We start from the raw sequence: 23,702 nt of genomic DNA on the forward strand, positions 1-23,702 counted from the left end.
CATGTATAATTTTGGGTGACTATTATTAAACTTTACTGGTTTGGAGAACTGTTTGTGTACTCTTAATATCCTAAAGCAACAAACGAAGGAAGTTATGAAATTAAGTCCACAGTTAAGAGATAGTTATAGGAAAAAACAATAACATCCAAATCACATAAGATAAGATTACCTTCATTACAAGAGAATTATTCCAGGATTTTACAAGTTCAATTGCTCTTAGGTCTTGCCAACTAATAAAGTTGTGAAAATGATTTCCTGTTTTCCTAAAAAAGAAGGAAACAAAGTTTTGAGATTCTGTAAACATCAGAGACTATACTAAAGATCTGCCATGAGAGAAAACAAATTAGAGGGGCTGGGGATGTGGCTCAAGCGGTAGCGCGCTCGCCTGGCATGCGTGTGGCCCGGGTTCGATCCTCAGCACCACATACAAACAAAGATGTTGTGTCCACCGATAACTAAAAAATAAATATTTTTAAAAATTCTCTCTCTCTCTAAAAAAAAAAAAAAAAAGAAAGAAAGAAAACAAATTAGAGGCTAAAATATAATTTCAAAGCATGATTTAATTAGATGGGGCTTTCTGAACAGCTTCTCTTTGATTTTTTATAAACTAAACACACTGCATCACAATTATATGACATACACTGTGAAATTTTAGATCACATTCCATCCTCAAAGATAATCTTTTTGAAATACTACAATGTGTGCACACCCCAAAACAACAAACGAAAAGGCCTTTGAAAACTTGTTCTACATATTTCTCTCTTTCTCTCTAAGGATTGAACCTAGGACCTTGCACATGAGCACTGGACCACTAAGCTACACCCGAAGCCTTTTTAAAAAAATTTTTTTTAGTTGTTAATGGACCTTTACTTTATTCATTTATTTATATGCGGTGCTGAAACTTGAATCCAGTGACTCACACATGCTAGGCAAGTGCTCTACCATTGAGCCACACAACTCCAGCCCCTCACCCCAGCCCTTTTTATTTTTTGAGACAGGATCTCACTAAATTGCACAGGTTGGTCCTGAACTTGTAACCCTCCTGCTTCAGCCTCCTGAATAGCTGGGATAAGAAGCTTGTGCTGCCATGCCCAATGGTGTCTTTAAAAGCAAGAAACAAAGCCAATGTCTTTCCCCTTCCTTGTACTTACCCTGATACATATAATCAGATAAAAACTTCTGACCTGCAGAGGATCTAAAATATCACTTGAGCCTATTTCTTTACCTTTCAATTGTAGGATTTGGCCTAGCCTTCAGGAACCTAATACACTTACCAACATTTCTCCAATAAACAGAAATTCAAACCAGGCATGGTGCCATGCGCCTTAATACCAGTTTCTTGGGAGACTGAAGCAGAAGGAATGCAAGTTAGAAGACAGCCTGGGCGACACAGTGAGATCCTATCTGCAAACAGAAAAGGCAGGGGACGTAGCTCAGTAGTAAGATACTTGCCTAGCATGTGTGAGGCCTTGGGTTAGCTCCCAGCCCTGCAAAAAAAAAATTTAAACATTAAGAAAATAAAAACCCCTGGACCAGAGTTGTGGCTAAGTGGTAGAGTGCATGCCAAGCATGCATGAGGCACTGGGTTCGATCCCAGCACCAAATAAAAATAAACAAAATAAAGGTATTGTGTCCATCTACAACTAAAAAAATATATTTAAAAAAGAAAAGAAAAACCCCAGAAATTCAGCAAATCCTGGGTCAATACCACAATAAGAGTACAGCATTAAAAAAATACAGAAGAATCTGGGCATAATGACACACACCTATAACACCAGCTACTGGGGAGGCTGAGGCATAAAGGAAAGATTCCAACCAAGTTTAAGGCCAGCCTGGACAACTTAATGAGATGCTGTCTCAAAATAAAAAAATAAAAAGGGCTGGGGATATAGTTCAGTGATGGTGTACCCCTAGGTTTAATCCCCAATAGTGGAAAATAAAGAAAGAAGTAGTGAAAAACTCCTTTCTCCTATTAAGGGTCCTACAAATCAGCCACTGGTTCCCACAAACCTGTGTGCCAGCAGTGACTGCACATGCTCTACCACTGAGCCACGCCCCCAGCACAGCATCTACTAACCTTCAACATTAAACTTGGGCTGGCTTGCTACCTTCTTCAGGTCCCCTCCTGTGTCACTTTCCAAGGCTGCCATTCCCCACTCTACTTAAGCAGTCCACATTTATGGTAACATCCTCAATGATTTCAGCCAATATTTATAAAGCAATCTTTGTCTGTTTCTGGGGACAGAGCTGTGAACAGAGACAGTGCATCTTTGCCCTGATAAACATACTTTTTACCAGGAAATTCAAACAAAGAATCACTCAGTTGCTTACATAGGACAAGAATAAATGTCATGGAGTAGAAGTTTAAGGTGCCATAAGTATATTTAACAGAGAGACCATGCCTGGTCTGGGGATCAAGAAAGGCTTCTTTGAAAAGTGACCGTGGAACTGAGCTCAGAATGTTGCTTAGGAATTAACTAGGAAGGTGAATATTCTTTTTTTTCCATGCCTTGGTACTGGGGATTGAATCCAGGGGCATTTAACCACTGAGCCACATCCCCAGCCCTTTTTATTATTTTTTTATTTTGAGACAGGATCTCACTAAGTTGCTTAGGGCCTTACTGAGTTGTTGACACTGGCTTTGAACTTGTGATCCTCCTGCCTCAGCCTCCCAAGTTGCTGCAATTATAGGTATGCGCCACTGCGCCCAATAGGAAGGTGAATATTCTTGAAAAAAAGTGCTGTTATTTTTTCAGTCATCATGAAGCAGTGTTAGGGACTGGCAGGCTAGTGTGCTGAAGAGCAAAGTGGGGGGAAATCAAAATGTGGAAGCGATATTGCCATTTCAGATCACGGTACAAGACAATCTAGAAAACTGACCTCAAAGGGTAGCACATATTCCAACATTCACATAGCACTAACTTGGCTTAATTCTATTTCTACCAACAATAAAAGGAGAAAAAAAGAAGAGCATAAATGGCAATGTTGTAAAGAAACTGTCTTAAGCCCTTCCAACACGTTATACCATTCTGTGGCTCTTATATATTTTGTGTCATAAATAAGTGGCAAGGGTCATTAACATAAATATTAAATGCTATAATGAAAGACATATTTCATGTGGCAAGATCATGGAATAAAACTTGAGTAAGGAGACTGTAAAGCCCTTGGGGGCTGGCACTCCTACTCAGCTTTGTATTCAGTTCATCAGCACCACAGCGAGTCACTCCCTAGGAACCTCCCAACAGTTATGGAGGGTTCCCCGCTCACTGGCATGACTCATGCAGTTTATGTTACTGATTGGCACACACCCTGATCTGAAGTTAGTTGGCAGAAGTCTCCCTGAGAGACACAGCGACTCAAGAAACAAATAGCTAGTGATTTTGTAAAACAAAAGAAATTTTTAAAAAATCAAAACAGAGGTGATATATTTGGAGTTATTTTAGAAAGTCAGCTAAACACACCACTGATTATATTGAAGGAAACAAAAAAGAAGTTAAATCCAAAGAATATGAAGAAAACTCAAGGACTGAAAAAAAACATTAACAACATTTGAGTTTCCCGGTCTCTTACAGGGGGAAAAAACAAGGAGAAAAACAAAAAGAAAGTTCTAAGTTTTATACTTCCTGATAGCAAGCATGTGGAAAACAGTGTTTGTATGGCCATGAGGACAGGGATATATCCTGCTCATAGGAAAAAGGCAAAAAACGAGGGGGGAGGAGGGGCATTGGCTGGACTGGAGCAAACAATAGATTGTTCCAGAGGGTCTGGTCTGTCTCCCTTCCCACAGAGGAACAAGGCGTACTTCAAGCTTCTGGAACCTGCCAGCATCATGCACCACACACAGCGGCTCACTCAGGCCCAATGAGCAGAATAAGCCTCCATTATTTTAGGGTAAAGAAGAAAGGGGCCTTGCATCTATCTTAAAAAAAATCTGCATTCCAGGTTTCTACAAGCAAAGAGTGTTTCTAAAACTCACAGAAGAATACAAATATTTCAAAAAAGAAAAAAAAAAAAGCCAAGAAAAGAAACTCACATAATTGATCTAGGAAGAAAACTTGTTCCTTCTACAAAGAAAAATAGCAATACCAATAAGGGAAGCAGACTGCTTGGAATCTGATTCTTATATCTTTTCTAAAAACAAGGTATAGTCCTACTGCTGCCCAACAAGTGTATTCCTAAAACTCCTATCTTGAATGAGAGGTACCAGATCCTGACGAAAGCACTCTGGGGGGCCCATGACCTTATCACCAAATCCAACCAAATGTGACACTTCCGAACAGCTCCCTTCCTGCAAACACTCTCTTGCCTCCATGACCCTATCATCCCCTTCTCAGCCTGGCTTTGATCCTGCTTTGCCAGCTTTTTCTTTCCTGATTTCCTTTTAATTTTGGAGGAAGGGGTCATAGTCCAAATCCTCAGCCTGCTTCTCTTCTCTCCAAATAATCCTACCAGATAAATCCACTTGTCTAGACTTCATATGCACCAGCAGTTCTCAATTGAGCATGATTTTACACGTCGCTGTTACAATGGGATGGGAGTGGGGGTGCTTACTGGCATCTCACAAAGACCAGGAAAGCAGCCAAACATCTGCATGCCATGGAACAGTTTCCACAAGAAAGAACTTAAACTTCCCTAAACTTCCACAGTGCCATTGATTAAATCTACACAGATAACTTGAATTCATTCATCACTTCATCTGATGATATATTACTATTAAAGACTCACCATATTCAAGGGACTGGAGGGCAGGCACAGGGGGACTGCAGATGAAGGTATCAACCTCAGACACACCGTGCCTCGAAACAGAAAGTACCTATATGGAGATCTGCTGTGCCTCACCCTAAAGACACCAATGTTCCAGACACATCCAGCATATCTCCACAGTCAGACATCCAAAACCAAACACTTTATCATCTTCTCTTTAACCTACTCTCCCCAAACCCAACCTGTTCCTCTTCTTGTGTTCTCTCTCTCTCTTTTTTTTTTTTTTTTTTGTGCTGGGGATTGAACCCAGGGCCTTGTGCTTGCGAGACAAACACTCTACCAACTGAGCTATATCCCCAGCCTCCTCTTTTTAAAAAAAATTATTTATTTATTTATTTTTTAATTATAGGTGGATATAATATCTTTATTTTTATGTGGTGGTAAGGATCGAACCCAGTGACTCACACATGCTAGACAAGCGCTCTACCTCTGAGACACAACCCCAGCCCTCTTCTTGTATTCTCTGTGATTTTTATCACACTCTCCAAAATATCAAGGCCAGAAATATTGCTAAATTCAAATTTCTTCCTCTTGCCTAACACTAAATCAGAAACCATGTCCTAGCTAGGTGCTGCCCTGTACTCCCACCTGTAATCCCAGCTACTCAGGAAGCTGAGGCTGCAGGATCCTAAATTCAAGACCAGCCTTAGCAAATTAGCAAGACCCTGTCTCAAAATAAAAAATAAAATGGGTCAGGGGTATAGCTCAGTGGTAGAGCACCCCTGGATCCAATCCTCAGTACTGCTGGAGCAGAGGTAAGTTTGTATGAATTCACCCCAATTATATTTTTCAGATTCGCAGGGATTTTCCTCCTCCTACTTATATTTCCCAAGGCCCAAGTTCAACATACACTTTGGAGTCTAGTGCTTTGTAATAAAGACAAATTTTACAGGGTTGGGTTTTTTTTCTCCCTTAAAAAAAAAAACACGCTGGCTGGGCACAGTGGCATACAATTATAATCCCAGCAACTTCAGTGGCTGAGGCAAGAGGATCCCAAATTCAAGGCCAGCTCAGCAATTCAGGGAGGACTTGAACAACTGAATGAGACCCTGTTGCAAAATAAAAATCAAAAAGGGCTGGGGATGTGGCTCAGTGGTTAAGTGCTCCTTGGTTCAATCCCTGGTACCCAAACCCCTGCCCCCCAAAAAACAACACATGCTGGGCTAGAGGCTTGGCTTGATGGTAGAGCACTTGGCTAGCAAGCATGAAGCTATGGGTTACATCTCCAGCACTGCAAAAATAAAATAAGACAAAAAAAAAAAAAAAAACCCAAAAAGATAATTTGGAATCTTGGCTCTATTTACTGAGTAATTTTGAACAATCTCCTTATTTCTTTGAGTTTCAGTTTCTGTCTCTGTAAAAACAGACACAATACCTAAATAACAGGTTTGTTATAAAGATAATGAAACTTGGAGTATCATAGGTGTTCACGCTATGGTTGCTATTAAATACCATAATTATGTCTAATCTGCATATGCCTCGGATGCTTGGTACCTACATAGTAAATTAGGAGTAGTCTGAAAATTTAAACCATAAGCACAATATTGGAATTTGCTGGGTTGCCAGGTGCGGTGGTACATGGCTATAACCCCAGCAACTTGGGACACTGAGGCAGGACTGCAAGTTTGAGCCAGCCTCAGCAACTTAGCAAGGCCCTAAGTAACTTAGTGGAGACCGTGTTTCAAAATGAAAAATAAAAACGGCTGGGGAAGAATGTGGCTCAGTAGTTATGTGCCCCTGGGTTCAATCCCCAGAACAATAACAACAACAAAAGATTGTTAAATTCCCTGACTCTCTCTAGAAATAACACAATTTTTTAGATCTTCAATCCACTCCTTTGGAAGTTAACATCCAAAAAGAGGAGGAGAGGGGCTGGGGATGTGGCTCAAACGGTAGCGCGCTCGCCTGGCATGCGTGTGGCTCGGGTTCGATCCTCAGCACCACATACCAACAAAGATGTTGTGTCCACCGAGAACTAAAAAATAAATATTAAAAAAAAAAGGAGGAGAATTTCATGACAAGAGGCTCTTTATTGTTATTCATAAGTAAAACCCAAGACCAAGTGAGTAGCGTGCAAGCCAGAAAGTAAGCTCATCTCAATTCACCAAAATACCCCAAACAGGTTTCGCAGCTGCTTAAGCACTGAAGCAGGAACCCACAATACAGTGCTAATCACACAAAGCACTCACCTGTTCCACGTAATGAAAGTCGCTCTCTGTGTGGATATACCAAGACCAACAATCTGGTTCATCTGTGCTCCTGCAGCTGCAGGTGAAGATCAGTGAAACACATGTTTAAAAGCCAGTGATGTTTACTTGACCATATTACTGTATGGAAAATAAATTATTCAATATAATCTTTAAGGAAAACTCTTGGGTTTAGCACTTTGTGGGGGAGGGAGTTCTAGGAATACAGGCATGTGTGTGGCCATGCCCAACTGGGCTTAGTATTTTTAACGAAACAATTAGAACTAATAAATAAAGCACTACCTGGATGATTTTGTAGTTTTTTTTTTTTTAATTTAAAAGGAAAAAAGACATAGCCTAACAAAATAGCTTTAAACGTTAAAAAAAGACAAATGTATTCAAAGTAACTCAGGTAGTATGTTCTTGCTGATAACACTAAAAAATTGAAATTTAACCTAGGTGGTGATCAATCACAACATAAGATGATTGATGGAGATAAAGGTAAATAATTATTAAAGCTGAGAATATGTTTTCAATACAAATAGAAATTAAGGATGTAAATAAAAACATGTTTTTAAAATCCAAATTTCCTAAAATATAGTAATACCAAGTGATTTTTATAATTTTTTTTTTTTGTACCAGGGATTGAACCCAGAGGAGCTTTTACCACTGAGCCACACCCCAGCCCTTTTTGTTTTTTATTTTGAGACAGGGTCTCACTAAGTTGCTTAGGGCTCCATTAAATTGCCAAGGCTGGCCTCAAATTTGCGATCCTTCAGTCTCAGCCTCTAGAGTCACTAGGATACAAGTATGCACCTGTAACTTTTTTTTAAAACATCAGTTTACCCCACTGGGAAAATTTTGGCGAACTTCAATTTGAGCTCTGAGGAAAATTATCACACTATACATAGTATTCCTTACAAAAATATTCAACCTGAATCTCATGATGAGAAAATAATAAGACAACCCCCAAATGAGGGGCAGCTTGCTAAACTGGCCTGTGTTTGCTTGCTTTCTTTTTTGAATACTGAGGATTGAACTCAGGGGCACTCAACCACTGAGCCACATCCCCAGCCCTATTTTGTATTTTATCTAGAGACAGGGTCTCACTGAGTTGCTTTGTGCCTCACTTTTGTTGAGGCTGGCTTTGAACTCAAGATCCTCCTTCCTCAGCCTCCCAAGCTGCTAGGATTACAGGAGCGCACCATTGTGCCAGGCTTGGCCTGTGCTTTTGAAACTGTCAATGTCATAAAGAACCTGCTATAGATTAAAGTAGACTAAACAGACTAACAGCTATTTGCAAAGCCTCATCTTTGCAATTTAGACAAAGAAAAAGTTATTATTATTTTTTTACTGAGATAAGAGAATACTGAAGACTAAATACTAGGACACTATGAATGCTAAATATTGTTAAATACTGTAGTAAGGTATTTACTAATTTCCTAAGTGTAATAACTGCACTGTGCATACACATGAAGACACGGCTTTTCTTTGGAGATGATACTACAGTGTTAAGGTGTGACAGATTACACCACAAATAACCCTCAAATATTTCAGGAAAAAAATATTCGTGGAGAATTGTAAACAAGGCAAAATATGTTTAAATCTGGGAGAAGGGTATACCAATGTTTGTTCTACTATTGTTGAAACATTTTTTGTTTGTTTGTTTCTTTACTGTGCTGGGGAAGAAACTCAGGGCCTCATGCATGCTAAGCACACTCTACCATGCTCTACTATGAGCTAGCTTCCCACTCCTTATTCTTGCAACTTTTTAATAAGTTTTGAAATATTACAAGTTAAAATAAGAGGGAGAAGCAATTCAGGCTTGAAAAATGACATAAAATACTTTCTATAATCTATAAGTCATCTTCTGCAATGTTACTGAACACAGTTGCACTGAAAACATTTTTCTTTATTTTTTCTTTTTGTGCTGGGGATTAAACCCAGGGCCTTATGCATGGGAGGCAAGCACTCTACCAAATATCCCTAGCCCTAATAACACTCTTAAAGAGCTAAGATTTTTAGTCCATGGCTGTTGTTAGAAGACCACATCAAAAGACCACAGAAGGAAAACTTACTTTACAATGAAGGTAACTCAGTTGTGAACTCAGTACATGGTAACTTTGTTTATAACCCAATAGTATTCTATAAGCATCAGGAAATCAAGTCAGCCCTAGGTAAAAGCAGGATGAAGGAAGATAAACATTCATTTAAATTACAGCTGAACAGACAAATGGGGGGACATGGTTGCTGTTACTTTTCCTTATTGAAGTAGTTTGCTGTGAACCACAAATCACCCCTGAAAAATATAGGGAAACTGTGACCCCTAATAAAATACTACATGTATATTATAACAACAAATTCTACAGAATCCTCAGAAAACTCTTAATAAAATCCCTGAGGAAAACTCTTACTACAAACAAAATATACCATAGAGGCCATTGTTATTTTTATTAATCCTATTACCTTTGATAGCATCTTTTATTACAGCAACAAATTGAGTCCAGAGAATGTCAGGATCAATTTCAACCCAGCCAACTTGAGGATAATGATTTTCTACCTATTTAAGAAAAGAGAAAATTTAGTTAAAAATAATGAGATTGAGTCGACAGTAACTGGGCGTTGGAACTACTGGTTAAAATAATTAACATTATTTATCTAGTTAATTTTTATTGTTAAAACTGAGGGGCTAGGGGTGAAAATCAGGGGTAGAGTGTAGACTTAGCATGTGTAAGGCCCTAGATTTGATCCCAAGCACCTCCCCCCAAAAAGCAGAAAAAAAATACATGTAGGAAATTAAAAAGACTAATATCGTAACACCAAAATAGCAGTAGTTCATGAGTTTATAGAGATTTCAGCTTCTTTTATCTTACTTTTATTTTTCAAGTTTTCTACAATGAAGGTATTTTATAATAAGACAAAAGTCAGACTTCTAAAGGTTAAAAAACAAATTTAAAAAGAACTGAGTTCCAGTTCAGATTATAATGAGTAAAAGTGTACTCTACCTTGTTTCTTCTACTGTGTACAAATATAACCCTAGAGAATACACAGGCAGCTTCTTGGACTCTTAAATAGTATTTAGTAGCAGGTGCACTGGTGAACTAGACAAGAACTGTGTACCAATAGCACAAAGAAGGACTGAGTTTCGTCCCCAGAACCTCACCCCCACCCCCAACATACACATACACTTCTTTTTAGTACTATTAGACTAGAAGGGAACTTCCCAATTTTCTGATTTCCCCTGAACTAGTACTCTAAAAACTAAATTGGATTCCAGGCAAAGCTCTTGTTTGAACTCAAAAAACCAGAAGGGGAACCCCCAACACTCAGAGGGAACACAGTGATCCCCCTCTGCCTTTTTCTCTTTTTCCTCCAAGACTCTCTACTTTCACACTTCAGGCCTGAAGTGTGGTTGCAGCAGTAATAGTGGTTATCAACAGGATTCAATAAGCATCTACACACTGAGGAAGGGAAAACTTCCTTCCTAATCAGAGAAGGCAGTCCTGAGACCGGGCGGTAAACACCTGTGGCTTTCTTTATCTCTCTGGGCCCCTGTTGCCTCAGATGCATCCAGAAAAATGAGGTAACAAAAGATCCAAATTTCAGGCTAAAGATCAAAAGTGAGGCTCAGGGAATTAAAAAAAAATAGTAGTTGCACAAACACCTGTAATCCCAGCTACTCTGGAGGCTGAGGCAGGAGAATCCCAAGTTTAAGATCAGCCTGAGCAATTTAGAGAGACCCTATCTCAAAATAAAAAATTTAAATATTGGTGATGTAGCCCAGTGGTAGTGTTCTTGCCTAGCATGCTTGAGACCCTGGGTTCCATACCCAGGACCAAAATATATATATGAAAATCTCAGAGATGAGCTTGGGAAAAACATCATAGAAAGTTGTAAACAAACTCCTAGGCTCACATGGAAGCTGTACTTGCATGGATGTAGTTCTGAACAGTATACCAAAGACATTAAGAACAAAACTAAGGGCCAGACAATTGCCTGAGTCACTAGGCTGTGCATATATCCAAGGCAAATCTGAAAAGTCCTACCAAGATTTAGGAAACACGAGTACTGCTGAATGCATAGTGCATAGAAGGCTGATCAGAACTAAGTCTGAACCTAATAACTGCCTGATGAAAGAAACATTAGCATTTTTCGGAAGATTTACTTAAGACCCAGTCTTTTAACATAATATTTAAAAATTAGGGCTGGGCACAAGGCCCTGGATTCAATCCCCAGCACCATCAAAAATAAATACTTATATGATAAAAATTTAAAACTTATAGAATGGGCTCAATAGCAGAATGGAGATAACAAAAGAAAGTCAATACTTGAAGATAGATCAATAGTAAATATGTGGGCTGACGTTGTGGCTCAGTGGTAGCAAGCTCACCTAGCAAGCGTGAGGTGCTGGGTTCGATCCTCAGCACCACATAAAAACAAATAAAGGTATTGTGTCCAACTTCAACTAAAAAAGAAATATAAAAAAAATAGTAAATATGTAATGTAAACATGAGAAAGAAGAACGATTAGAGAAAAATAAAACCACAGGATATGTGGGACAATTGCAGAAGGTTTAATTATTATTGTATAAAAATGGTCTCTGCAGAAGAAAAGGGTTCATTGTAGAGAGAAAAGTGACTTCAGGGAAATAACAGTGCTGAAAGTGCCTGGAGTTCACAAAAGCCTTAGAAATCTCTACCAAAGTCTAAGGCACTACACCTTCAGATACATCATAATTAAAATGCACAAAACTAAAAACAAGGAAAAAGTTTGAAAGCAGATGCATTACATACACAAAACTACATTTTTAATGTACTAAGTGAAAAAGAATCTTAGAATTCTATATCAAAACCCCAGTAGAATGGAGATGTATGTATGTGCAAGATGATTTTAAAACTTATATGTAAAGGCAAAAGAACTAAAATTGTCAAAACAATGTTGAAAAAGAATAAACTTAGGGGCTGGGGTGGTGGGGTAGAACGCTCGCCTAGCATGCGTGAGACACTGGGTTCGATCCTCAACACGACATAAAAATAAAATAAAGGTACTGTGTCCACCTACAACTAAAAGATAAATGTAAAAATAATATTAAAGAATAAACTTAGAGAGATCACGCTATTCAATTGCAAGACTTCCTATAAAGCTACAATGATCAAAACTGTGCTACTGGCATAGAATGGACAAATAGATCAAAAGAAGAGAACAGAGTCCAGAAATAGAACCACACAAATATGGCCAATTGGAATTTGACAAAAGAGTGAAGACAATTTAATGGGGAAAATGATGTTCAACAAGTGATATTGAACAACTGGACATTCATATGCAAAAAAATCAACTTCAACCTGAAGTTAACTCAAAATGGATCAAGATCTAAATATAAAACCTAAAATTATAAAATGTTTAGAAGAGAACACAGGAGAAACTCCTTATGCTTTGAACTAAGCAAAGAATTCTTAGGACACCAGTAGGACAATTCATAAAGCAAACAAAAAAAGGACAAAATGGACTTTGATTAATCAAAGTTCAAAATATTTACTCTGAGAAGGACACTTAAGAAAATAAAAAGACAACTTGAAAAAAAGAAAATGAAATGACAAAGTATAGCCTAGTAGAAAATATCGGCAAGTCACACATCCAACACCAGGACTCACATCCAGAACACATAAAGAGGGCCACAGTTGTGGTTCAGTGGTAGAGAGCTTGCCTAGCATATGAGTTCCATCCCTGGCACCACATAAAAATAAACAAATAAAATAAAGGTATTGTGTCCATCAACAACTAAAATACACACACACACACACACACACACGAAAGAAATCTCAAAACTCCACAGTAAGCAGGGCTGGGGTTGTGGCTCAGCGGTAGAGCACTCACCTAGCACATGTGAGGCCCTGGGTTCGATCCTCAGCACCACATAAAAATAAATAAACAAAATAAAGATATTGTGTCCAACTAAAAAATTTTTTTAAAAAACTATACAGTAAGGAAACAACCCCCTTAAAAATGGTTCTTAAAAGACTTGATCAGGCACTCTACAGAAAATATATGGATATCAAATATATACATGAAGACATTCAACATCAATAGCTATTAAGGAAATGAGAAATTAAAACCACAGTGAGTTACCACTCCTTATGGGTAACTGTAGGGGGGAAAAATAACAATAATAAGTACTGATGGGGTCTGCGGCTATAGCTCAGTAGTGGAGCGCTTGCCTAGCATGTGTGAGGCACTGGGTTCGATCTTTAGCACCACATAAAAATAAATAAATAAGGTCTTGTGTCCATCTACAACTAAAAATATTTTTTTAAAAAGGTGAAGTACTGATGCATATGAGAAATATTTGTCTCTTTTACACTCCTGAAGAGAATGCAAAATGATACAGCCACTCTGGAAAAACCTGGCAATTTCTTATATAAGATAAACTTTTACTTGCCAGATGACTCACCAATCCCACTCCTGAGTATTTGCTCAGAAGAAATGAAAACTTATGTTCCCATCAAAATCTGTGCATAAATGTTTGCAGCAACTCTAGTCATAACCACCAGAAACTGCAAACAATCCAAAATGTACTTCAACAGGTGCATAAATGTGGAACATCCATATAATGAAACCTCTCAAAAATAATAAAACAAGCTGGGCACGGTGGCAGACACCTGTAATCCCAGCAGTCGGGACACTGAGGCAGAATGATTTTGAGTTCAAAGCCAGCCTCAGCAAAAGCGAAGTGCTAAGCAACTCAGAGAGACCCTGTCTCTAAATAAAATACAAAACAGGGCTGGGGATGTGGCTCAGTGGCCTACTGCCCCTCAGTTCAATCCCCAGTACCCCCCCAAAATAAAAGAAATAAAAAATAAAATGAACCAACTATCAATACTCACAACGTAGACAAATCTTAAAGGCATTATACTGAATAAAGCCAGCCATAAAAGGCTACCTACCGTACGATCCCACTCACAATGACAATCTGAAAAAGACAGAACAACAAACTATTCACAGCACACCTGTGATCCCAGCAACTGGGGGGAGGCATCAAGTTCAAGGCCAGACCAGGCAATTTAGCAAGAGCCTGTCTTGTCTCAAAAATAAAATAAAAGGGTTAAGAAGTAGATCAATAGGCAAGCACCCCTGGATTCAATCCCAAGTACCACATACACACACACAAAAACAACACTACATCATAGAAAATAGATCAGTGGTTACCAAGGGTACAGTTTGGAAGGAAAATATAACCTCAAAGAGGCAGCAGAAAGGTGTTTGGAGGGTTACTCCTATATATGTGCTAAAATCCATAGAAACTACACACTAAAAAAAGTCTATTTTACTTTGTTAATTAAAAAAAAACAACTGTAAAAGTCTATGGGTTTGGGGCTGAGGAGATAGCTCAGTTAGTACAGTGCTTGCCTTGCATGTACAAGGCCCTGGGTTCAATCCCCAGCACTACAAAATAAAAAAAATTTTTTTTTTAAAAAGTCTATGTGTTTAAGTCAATTTGATGGCATGAACATATGTGTTTAGCCCAATTCCTTTCTGGATTCCTCTAAAAGAAAACCATTAAGCTCGGTATGGTTGTGCACACCTGTAATCACCAGCAACTCAGGTGGCTGAGGCAGGAGGACAACAAGTCTGCAGTTAGTTTCAGCATCTTAGTGAGACCCTGTCTCAAAATTTAAAAATAAAAAATGCTGGGCGTGGTGGTGCACGCCTGTACTCCCAAAGGCTCCGGAGGCTGAGGCGGAGAATCATGAGTTCAAAGCCAGCTTCAGCAAAAGCAAGGTGCTAAGCAACTCATTGAGACCCTGTCTCTAAATAAAATACAAAATTGGGCTGGGGATGTGGCTCAGTGGTCGAGTGCCCCTGAGTTCAATCCCCGGTATCAAAAAAAAAAAAGACAACAACAAAAATTTTTTTTAATTCCTTTTTTTTGGTACTCTACCACTGAGCTCCATCCCCAATCCTTTTTTTAAATTTTCAGTCAGAGTCTCACTAAATTTAGGGCCTAAATTGCTGAGGATGGCCTTGAATTTGTGATCCTTCTGCCTCAGCCTCCTACACTGCTGGAATTACAGGCGTGCATCCCAATGCCTGGCAAAATTTAAAAAAAAATGTTTTAAAAGCTGGGGGTACAGCTCATTGATAGACTGTCCCTGGATTCATCCCAGTAATAACAAAAGGGGAAAAAAAAGTAATTAAAAAGACTTAGAGCTAAGGGTGTGGTAGCTCAGCAGTAGAGCACTTGTACACCATGTGTCAAAGACCTGGGTTCCATCCCTAATACTTAAAAAAAAAAAAAAAAGGACTTCAAAGGCACAAGGACAAACAGAAGAGGAAAGCAAACAGGATCAGACTATATTTTAACACATATTTAAAATATGAACAATGAGTGGGCAGGTGGTACAACACTTAACCTACTGGAGAAAATGCCCACACCTTACTCCCTCCTCTTCAGAATACCTGCACCTCTGTTCTACCCACCCCACCCTCAACCCTACCACACTCTGGGGTAAAACCATTATTCCTCATAATGGCCAGGCTGCCCAGAGTCAGATCATCTCTACCCTACTTCTCAGAATGGAGCACTCGGGGGCAGGAAGCATGTCTCTTCTGTGCATTTCATCCCCAGTATCCAGAAGTGCCTAAGACGTCACAGGTATTCCTCAAACCATAGCAGTCCCCAGGCATGTAACAGGAGTGAAATATGTCCCTTTCTAGGAGAATCAAACCAAAATCAGATGGAGAATATAATCAAAGTTAAGAAGAAAATGTCTTCTGACTACAAACAAACAAACAAACAAACAAAAAGATAACCAGCAGTGTATTTTCCAAGAGGGTACCATGAGTACACAGTATTGGAGATGTCACTATTCTCACTGGTGTGAAACTTCTGTCCTGAACATGTTCTTCCAATCATTATCTTACCAACTTCTCAGAACAGCATGATATTCAACTGGAGAACAAGATAAATTTTCTACATCTAAACAAAAAATTTTTTTAGTTATTGATGAATCTTTATTTTTTATGTATTTATATGTGGTGCTGAGAATAAAACCCAGTGCCTCACACATGCTAGGCAAGTGCTCTGCCACTGAGCCACAACCCCAGCCCTAATTTTCTACATTTTTCAAAACAAAATCAAATGTGCACCTGTGCGATTTTATATAATATTTAACAACAATATTTAAGAGCCTAGAAGAAATACTTAAAAAAAGAATACAAATTCTCAGGGCTGGCAATGTAGCTCAGCAGTAAAATGTATAACCTGGGTTTGTTCCCCAGCACAACTGAAAACAAAAACTAATGAAAAAGTCCAAAGTGCATCTCTGTTGTTAAAAATTTTTTAAATATATGAAGGTACAAGAAATAAATCTGAATTCTTCTGAGAGGTCTAGTACAAACCTCCTAATATAAGTGCTCATGTCTGGGATTTCAATTTTCACTAAAAGGTCAACACTATCTATCTTATTCATGTCTCCAAAGAGTTAGCTCTTTTCAGGTTTTTATTACTATTCCTTCTATCATAGTAGCATGGGTGTGATTTTTTTCACTGGAGAAAACAGATACAATCAAGTTTTTTTTTCTAAGTCATAGAATTCATGAAGTAAACTGAATTCCTAACACTTTAATTAACTGCAATTCATTTATTTATTCTGTGCCCATGAAGTAATAAACCAGGGGCTAATTTGCAATGTAGACCAACAAGATCTTCCCAAAGAACTCAAACTATCTGCAGTAAAGGACCAGATGCTGCTTTTGTATTTTTATTTTTATTTTTCTGCAATGTTGGGGATAGAACCCAGGGCCTTGCACAGGCTAGGTAAGTGCTTCACCAGAGAGCTGCACCCCCAGCCTTGTGGGCCAATGATTTTTAAGATACAATTAAAATAAGTTCCTAGAAAAGGAGACACACAAAATAAAATCCCAAGTGTTTCATTATTAGAGACAACAGACATAAAATTGCTTTGCCAAATTGCTACACAAGTTTCTAAACGCTTAGTTTTACTTATTTCAAATCCAGCAGTCCCAGACCCATAGTTAAATACTACTGAAAGCTTCCACCTCAAGTTGGAGAGACATTGCTATAAACTCCTTCATCTAAAATAGTGCTTCGTTCCTGGAGGACAAATTTTTCATATTTTCATTTACTCATATATTTTTGCAGACAACTTCTCCACAGTTTAGAGTATGAGCAAACCACCCTAGCTTCCTTCAATCACTGCAATTTTGATTCATCTTTGAGATTCTTAACCTCATTTCTAAAAAAACAATGACTTGCCCCAAATTATATAGTAACTGTGAAACCACATTTTCTAACAAGTTTCTCCTTTTGGATCCAAATACTAGATTTATAAAAAAATCAATGCTTAAAACAAAAGCACTTTGTGTCTAGAATTCTAAGGGAGAATGTAAAAAGTATCACTGTGTTTGTGATAAAGGCTCATAATAAGATAAGGAGTACAGTCACTGAAGGACAGTGTCTGTCTTTCATCTGTCCTTTCAGGTTGGGGTAGAGTTGAGGCCAAGGGGTATTCCTGCACTGCTAGCCAGGAAGGAATCAGGGATTTGCTGCAGTCCCAGCTCCCTGTCCTTTTACTGAAATCTGAATGAAAGTCTGATGTTTCCTCAAAACGAATTCTCAAAGCCCTCTCTACTTACTTGCATCCTAGGTAGACTGGCTCCTGGGCAGCTGCTGGGATAAAAAAGACAGTGGGAAGACAGGTGGACACAGAGAAAAAGAAATAGTCCCATACCGTTGGAAATGGTTGAGGAAACGAATCGCTCCATATCATTTCTAACACAAAAAGATGCAGGTATTGAAAAGAGAAAATAAGAAAACCATATCCAATAAACATTACTTCTGGTGCATTGAGAACAAGAATATCAAGTTGTTGAGCCAGAGTTGTGGCTCAGTGGTACAGCGCTTGCCTGGCATGAGTGAGGCACTGGGTTTGATCCCCGGTACTACATAAAAATAAAATAAAGATATTGTGTCCATCTACAAATAAAAAAGTATTCAGAAAAAAAAAAAGAATAGGGCTGGGGATGTGGCTCAAACGGTAGCGCGCTCGCCTGGCATGCGTGCGGCCCGGGTTCGATCCTCAGCACCACATACCAACAAAGATGTTGTGTCCGCCGAGAACTAAAAAATAAATATTAAAAACTCTCTCTCTCTCTCTCTCTCTCTCTCTCTCTCTCTCTCTCCTCTCTCACTCTCTCTTTAAAAAAAAAAAAAAAAGAATATCAAGTTATTGGCTGCTGCACAGAATAATCAATAGTTCAAAGCTTTGCTAACAGCCAACCAATGACTTGGTAGGTTTCTCAATCCAGGAAAAAGATGTTTTTATGAATTCTCAAAGTTGAAAAGAAAATAATAATGGCAACACAACTTTCAAAGTTGCTCAATTCCTCCAATATTCATGGAAACCAGCTGTTCATGGGAGGAAGCAGCACTTTCAGGAGTAGTTAATAAAGATGACAACCGAAAAACAGTCAATAAATTAAGTTCTGTCAAGACCTAAAAATGTTTAATGTAAATAAACTCGGAATTGGAGGTTTATCAAGGAAGTACAGGAAAAAGCAAGCAAATCACAAACCACCTCTGGCTGGATACGCGGACCCTGCCCAGTGCCACACAATGAATCACCTCAAGTCCCACCCAGGTAAGGCCGGAGAGGGGACTTCCAGGAAACAGAGCCCGCGAACGGCGCGGTTCACACACCCGCCGGGTGCACTCAGCATGGCAGGAAGGGCGCCCGCGGTGCAGCCCGCGGGCGGAGGGAATGCGCGCTGTGGCCGTCCGGGCGCGCCACTCAGGTCCCCGGGCCCGCCGTGCGGCAGGTGGCCGCGTCCAGGCTGGGAGGGGTGGACCCGCCCGCTCGCCTCTCGGGATCGATCCCGCGTGTTCTGCGAGACCCACACCTGCGCCCCGACGCCCGCTCCCCTGTCACCTTCTGCGCGCTGGAGCCGCAGACCCGCGCCGTCCGGTCATAGACGTGGCAGCGGATCACAGAGCTGCCCACGTCCAGCCCCAGCACGAAGCGAGCGCGCGACGCCTCCAGCGCGCTCTGCTCTGGGCGCAGCTGCTCCGGGCTAGTGGGCAGCCCCGACATCGCGACGCTGCTAGCCGCTCGGCCGCAGCGGCTTCCACAGCGGGCGGGCTATAAACGTGGGCACCTCGGGGACTAAGCGCGCCCTGCCGGGCCGCCGCCCCCGCCCCGCCCCGCCCCGCCCCCTCCGCGAGACCGCGGGCGCCCCGCCCCACCGAGGCTCCGCCCATGCGCCGTGACGTCACGACCGCGCGCCGGGCGGCCGCGGGGGCAGCGTAGAGGTGAGCGAGGGAACGGGCGCGCCGGGAGTCTGCGCTCGTCTCCTCTGCCCCGCCGTGGCCTCTGACGCCGGCGGAGGTGGCGTGGACTTTGCTGTCGGTTCTAATGACTTCGCTTACGGCCTCCCGCTCCCAGAGGCAGCAGCGCCTGGGTTTCTTCCAACCCTAGTTACATCTTAGGAATCACTATGGAGAAAAATCAAGTGACGCGAAAGGAAATTTAAAACTTGGCCGGAAGTGTTTATCAGTAAACTCGGGGAGTCCCCAAAACTCCCCGGAAAAGCGAGTCGAGTTTGCCCGAGGATGCACCGCAGTATATACCTCCAGAGGTGAAATACGGCACAATGAGACCCGGTGCGAAAGGAGGAAGCTGGGAGGCTGCTTTTTATCATCCCGCTCCACCCCAGCGGATGTTGCTTCGGTGTTTTGCGGAATCTAGAAGCCTCACGAAGCACCCCCTCCTTTTTTTTTTTTTTTTTTTTTAACTCTTCACCTTTGCTCATAGGGTCTAGGCTCTTCCACGCTCTTGGCAAGAAGCAAGACTGAGGTCTGCGCGAACTTCACCAGCCTCCACCGCGCTGGCTTGGGAGAGGGTGCAGATCCCTACCGAGCGGTAACGCCCGCTTCGCATCCCCCAGTGCCAAGAGCGCTCTAAAACCAGAACTGAAAAAGCTCGTTATGTTTCTGTAAAAGTGCCAGCGTAACGCGGATATGTGCTTCTTGTGAAAACGTTAAATAGTGGAAAGTGGCATATCAGTTAAAAAGTGATAACATCCTGGTTGCAATGTCTGCATCCCAATGACTCCAGAAGCTGAGGCAGGAGGATGGCAAGTTCAAGGCCAGCCTGGGCAACTTAGCCCCTGTCTCAAAATAAAATTAGAAGGAATGGGGATGTAGCTCAATGGAGAGGCCCTGGGTTGGATCTGCAGAACTGCCAAAAAAGAAAAGGATGCATGTTGATTTTGGATCAAATCATGGTTTGGTCAAATGGTCCTGTTTACCTATTTGCTTTCAGCCAGTTTGACCAAACTGGTTTTTAGCCATAACATTGAAGCTTGAACGTACACCCCAGAGTGTTATTTTTTTCTTTATACCCTGCCACAGGACAAAAGTACTCATTTGTTCCAAATAGCCTGCCTTCACCAGCGCTAACTTTTTATTCAGTGGTTGTATGTGATCTTCCCAGCACTGTAATTTTAAATAAATGACTAAGGAGTCCTATACTAGTCAGAGTTCTTCAGAAAAGTAGAACCAATAGGAGAAGTGATTTGAAGGAATTGGTGCACATGACTGGGCACTGGCAAGTTCTGGAAATTTTGTACAGTGGTTGGAAACTAGCAAGATTGCTTTGTGGCAGTTTTGAGAATTGCTAACCTGCGGTGCATGCCTGTAATTCAGCAGCCTGGGAGGCTGAGATAAGAGGATGGTGAGTTCAAAGCCAGCCTTAGCAACATCTGAGAGATGCTAGGCAACTCAGTGAGACCCTGTCTCTAATAAAATACAAAATTGGGCTGGGAGATGTGGCTCAGGGTTGAATGCCCCTGAGTTCAATCCCTGGTACCCCACCCCCCCCCCCCACCCCGCAAAAAAAGAATTTCCTCTTTGGGAAACTTGTCTTTGCCTTTAAGGTTTTTCACTAATGGATGAGGCCCTCCCACATTATGGAGGGTAATCTACCTTATTCAAAGTCAGCTTATTTAGATGTTAATCATATCTAAAAATACCTTTTATAACAATCTCTAGTCTGGTATTTGAACCAAACCAACGGGTACACATGGTTTGCCCAAATAGCCTAGTCAAGTTGACACAAAACCCCACCACAGTTCCCCATCCACAACAAAGAAAACTGTTTTGTAATTCTCAGTGTTAATATTTGGCATATTTCTCAGAATGATATTTTCTTGAACCCTGACTGTTCCTTCATTATTCTATTTATAAATTTGAATCAATTATTTTTAAAGAATCATAGAATATGAAAATAGATACCTTAAAAATACTTGGTCTGGCATTTTTTTAAGCTTTATCTTGTTTAGTTAATTTTTTTTTTTTTTAATGTGGTGCTGGGGTTTAAACCCAGTGCCTCACACATGGTAGGCAAGTGCTCTACTACTAAGCCCCAGCCCCAGTCCCTTAGTCAAGTTTTTTTAAAGGTGTTTCAGATCTTGAACAACTTTGAGACCCTGCTGAATGTTGTCATCCCAAGAAGATTCTTTTTTTTCCCCTCCACTGATCAATATCCCCAGTCCTTTTATTTTTTGATACAGGGTCTCACTAATTTGCTGAGACTGGCTTTGAACCTATAATGCTCCTGCCTTAGCCTCCTGAGCAGCTGGGATTACAGACGTATGCCACTGTGTTCAGCTCAAGAAGATTCTTACAAATTTTTGCATGTAATTTCACATGCTGAGTGTGAGGTAAACTAAAGTGAAGATCCCAATAAAAATCCAGGCAGATTTACCTAAACCAACAGACTGTTGCCTAGAAGAGGCCTAGAGGAACAAAGGGATACTGTTTCTTTCCTATTCTTTGTTCTGCAGCCTTACACTTCTGACCCTGCTTTGTCCTTAGGGAAAGGAGTATGCAGGGCACTGGCTCAAAGGCTCCCAAAGGCCCTTAGCTAGTGCGTCAGGTCAGTCCATGGTTTTTGAGTCAGAGGGAACTGTGACCTCCATCACCTGATGTTCTTAACCTTCATCTGTTTTGGCTGCCGATTCTCAGATTCTGGGCTTGATCACTCTCCCAGCCTCTTTCCCCATTATTCTAGCTTCTTATGCTCTTACGGCAGGCCCAGGTGACACCAGCCTCCCACAGGCTCAAGAAACCTGGCTAGAGTTCCCAAGGCTGGATCAGAAAGTATGTTGAAGATCACATGCCAAAAATAAATGAAAGGTGTTTTGGCACTGATCCCAGAAACTTTGATGCCCTAGTTCCTCCAGGGAAGCTAGTCAGTGTTCCTCCCTCCTAGGGTGGCTAACTGTCCCCGTTTTACTATAGCTGGAAAAATTAATGCTAAAACCAAGACAGAACAAAGCAGGGACAGTGGTAACCTGCTTCTTTCTTTTCTTTCTTTTTTTTTTAGTTCTCGGCGGACACAACATCTTTGTTGGTATGTGGTGCTGAGGATCGAACCCAGGCCACACGCATGCCAGGCGAGCGCGCTACCGCTTGAGCCACAGCCCCAGCCCCAGCCTGCTTCTTTCTAAATGTGCAGGGACAACATGTGCTTCTAGTCTTCAGCAAGCTCCTACTAATGCCCTGGTGCCTCGTCATCATCCCAGCATTCTCATTACTCTCCTCCAAAGGCTTTTGTGGTCCAGGTGACTTCCTCTGGGGACTCAGGGTTGCATCATGGTCAGGTGTCAAATACTGCTTTTACGCTTAAGATCCTTAAGGGTAGGCACCAGACCTTAATCATTTCTCATCCTCCAAAGCATAGAAGCTATTCAGTGACTGAATGAAAAAGCAAATAAATAGCTGGGCATGGTGGTGCACACCTGTAATCCCCAGAGACTCAGGAGGTTTAGGCAATAGGATTGCAAGTTCAAAGCCAGCCTCAGCAATTTATCGAGGCTGTAAGCAACCTTATGAGTCCCTGTTTGAAAATAAAAAGAGCTGGAGATGTGGCTCAGTGGCTCAGTGCCCTTGAGTTCAATCCCTGGTACCAAAAAAAAAAAAAAAAAAAAAAGGGAAAGAAAAAGCAAATAAATTACCATATTAAGTCCTTACCAGACCCTATTCTCTGCCTGATTGGCCACAAGACACCCAGGGCACTTCCTAATCTCCACGCTACTCTGTGCATGCTGTCATGTGGTCCCAGTGCACACTGTCCAACCTATATGAGAGGCCTGGGCTAGTCGCCCTCCATAACCACATGAACATCAAGCCACCTTCTCTCTCTTTAGCCTGTTCTGGAGAAGGGCTTATGTCTCAGTTTTCTGATTTGGTTGTGTCTGGAGCCCTAGTCTGAACCAAACTATGGGTAGAGGTAATAAAATTAAGGAAACTTAAGCATCATGCTACTCGTCTTCATGGTCCCCTGCCACATCCCTGACAAGAGCCCTAAAAAACTCTTGAAAATCTTTGTTGCATTTGAAAAGTGAGATATTGTTCTATTCATTTTGCTAATGGACTCCTGAAACTATACAAGCCTCTTGTCCCACAGAATCATCGTTCTCCCCCCTTATTTAGTCCCTAGAAATTATTTCTTTCCTAAGACCTGAACTACTTCTGGACACCCATGTGGGTGTGTGGTGGCAGTACTTTCTACTCAGCATTCTGAGCCTTGTTGTTTCTGATGCCAGCTGAGAGTATCAGTCCTGGACAGCTGAGCATGTTGGTGCTGAGCACCGGCTGCCCTCCTTGGGGTCACCTCTACAAGCAGGCTAGTTCCTAAGATCTAGCCCTGCTGTTCCTCACCTCTGTTCCACTGA

At 41.0% G+C, this 23,702-nt stretch overlaps 1 protein-coding gene across 4 annotated transcripts in view; it reads right to left on the minus strand.

The window, feature by feature from the left end:
- Nucleotides 1–19,223, minus strand: part of GK5 (glycerol kinase 5) — an 80,499-nt gene extending 61,276 nt beyond the window's left edge. The window contains exons 1-5 of one of the 4 annotated variants that reach the window (XM_081301681.1): nt 18,896–18,938; nt 9,417–9,510; nt 9,029–9,123; nt 6,954–7,029; nt 170–263 (exon numbers count right to left, since the gene is read on the minus strand). In XM_081301681.1, the coding sequence (XP_081157807.1) occupies nt 170–263; nt 6,954–7,015 (156 nt within the window). In that variant the 5' untranslated portion in view covers nt 7,016–7,029; nt 9,029–9,123; nt 9,417–9,510; nt 18,896–18,938. Of the gene's footprint in view, nt 1–169; nt 264–6,953; nt 7,030–9,028; nt 9,124–9,416; nt 9,511–18,866 lie in introns of all 4 variants that reach the window. The other 3 variants (XM_081301679.1, XM_081301678.1, XM_081301680.1) reach the window with 3 other exon arrangements.
- Nucleotides 19,224–23,702: the final 4,479 nt, after the last annotated feature.

Source organism: Spermophilus citellus (genome assembly GCF_964194105.1).
Source record: "Spermophilus citellus genome assembly, chromosome: 7".
Lineage (NCBI taxonomy): Eukaryota > Metazoa > Chordata > Mammalia > Rodentia > Sciuridae > Spermophilus > Spermophilus citellus.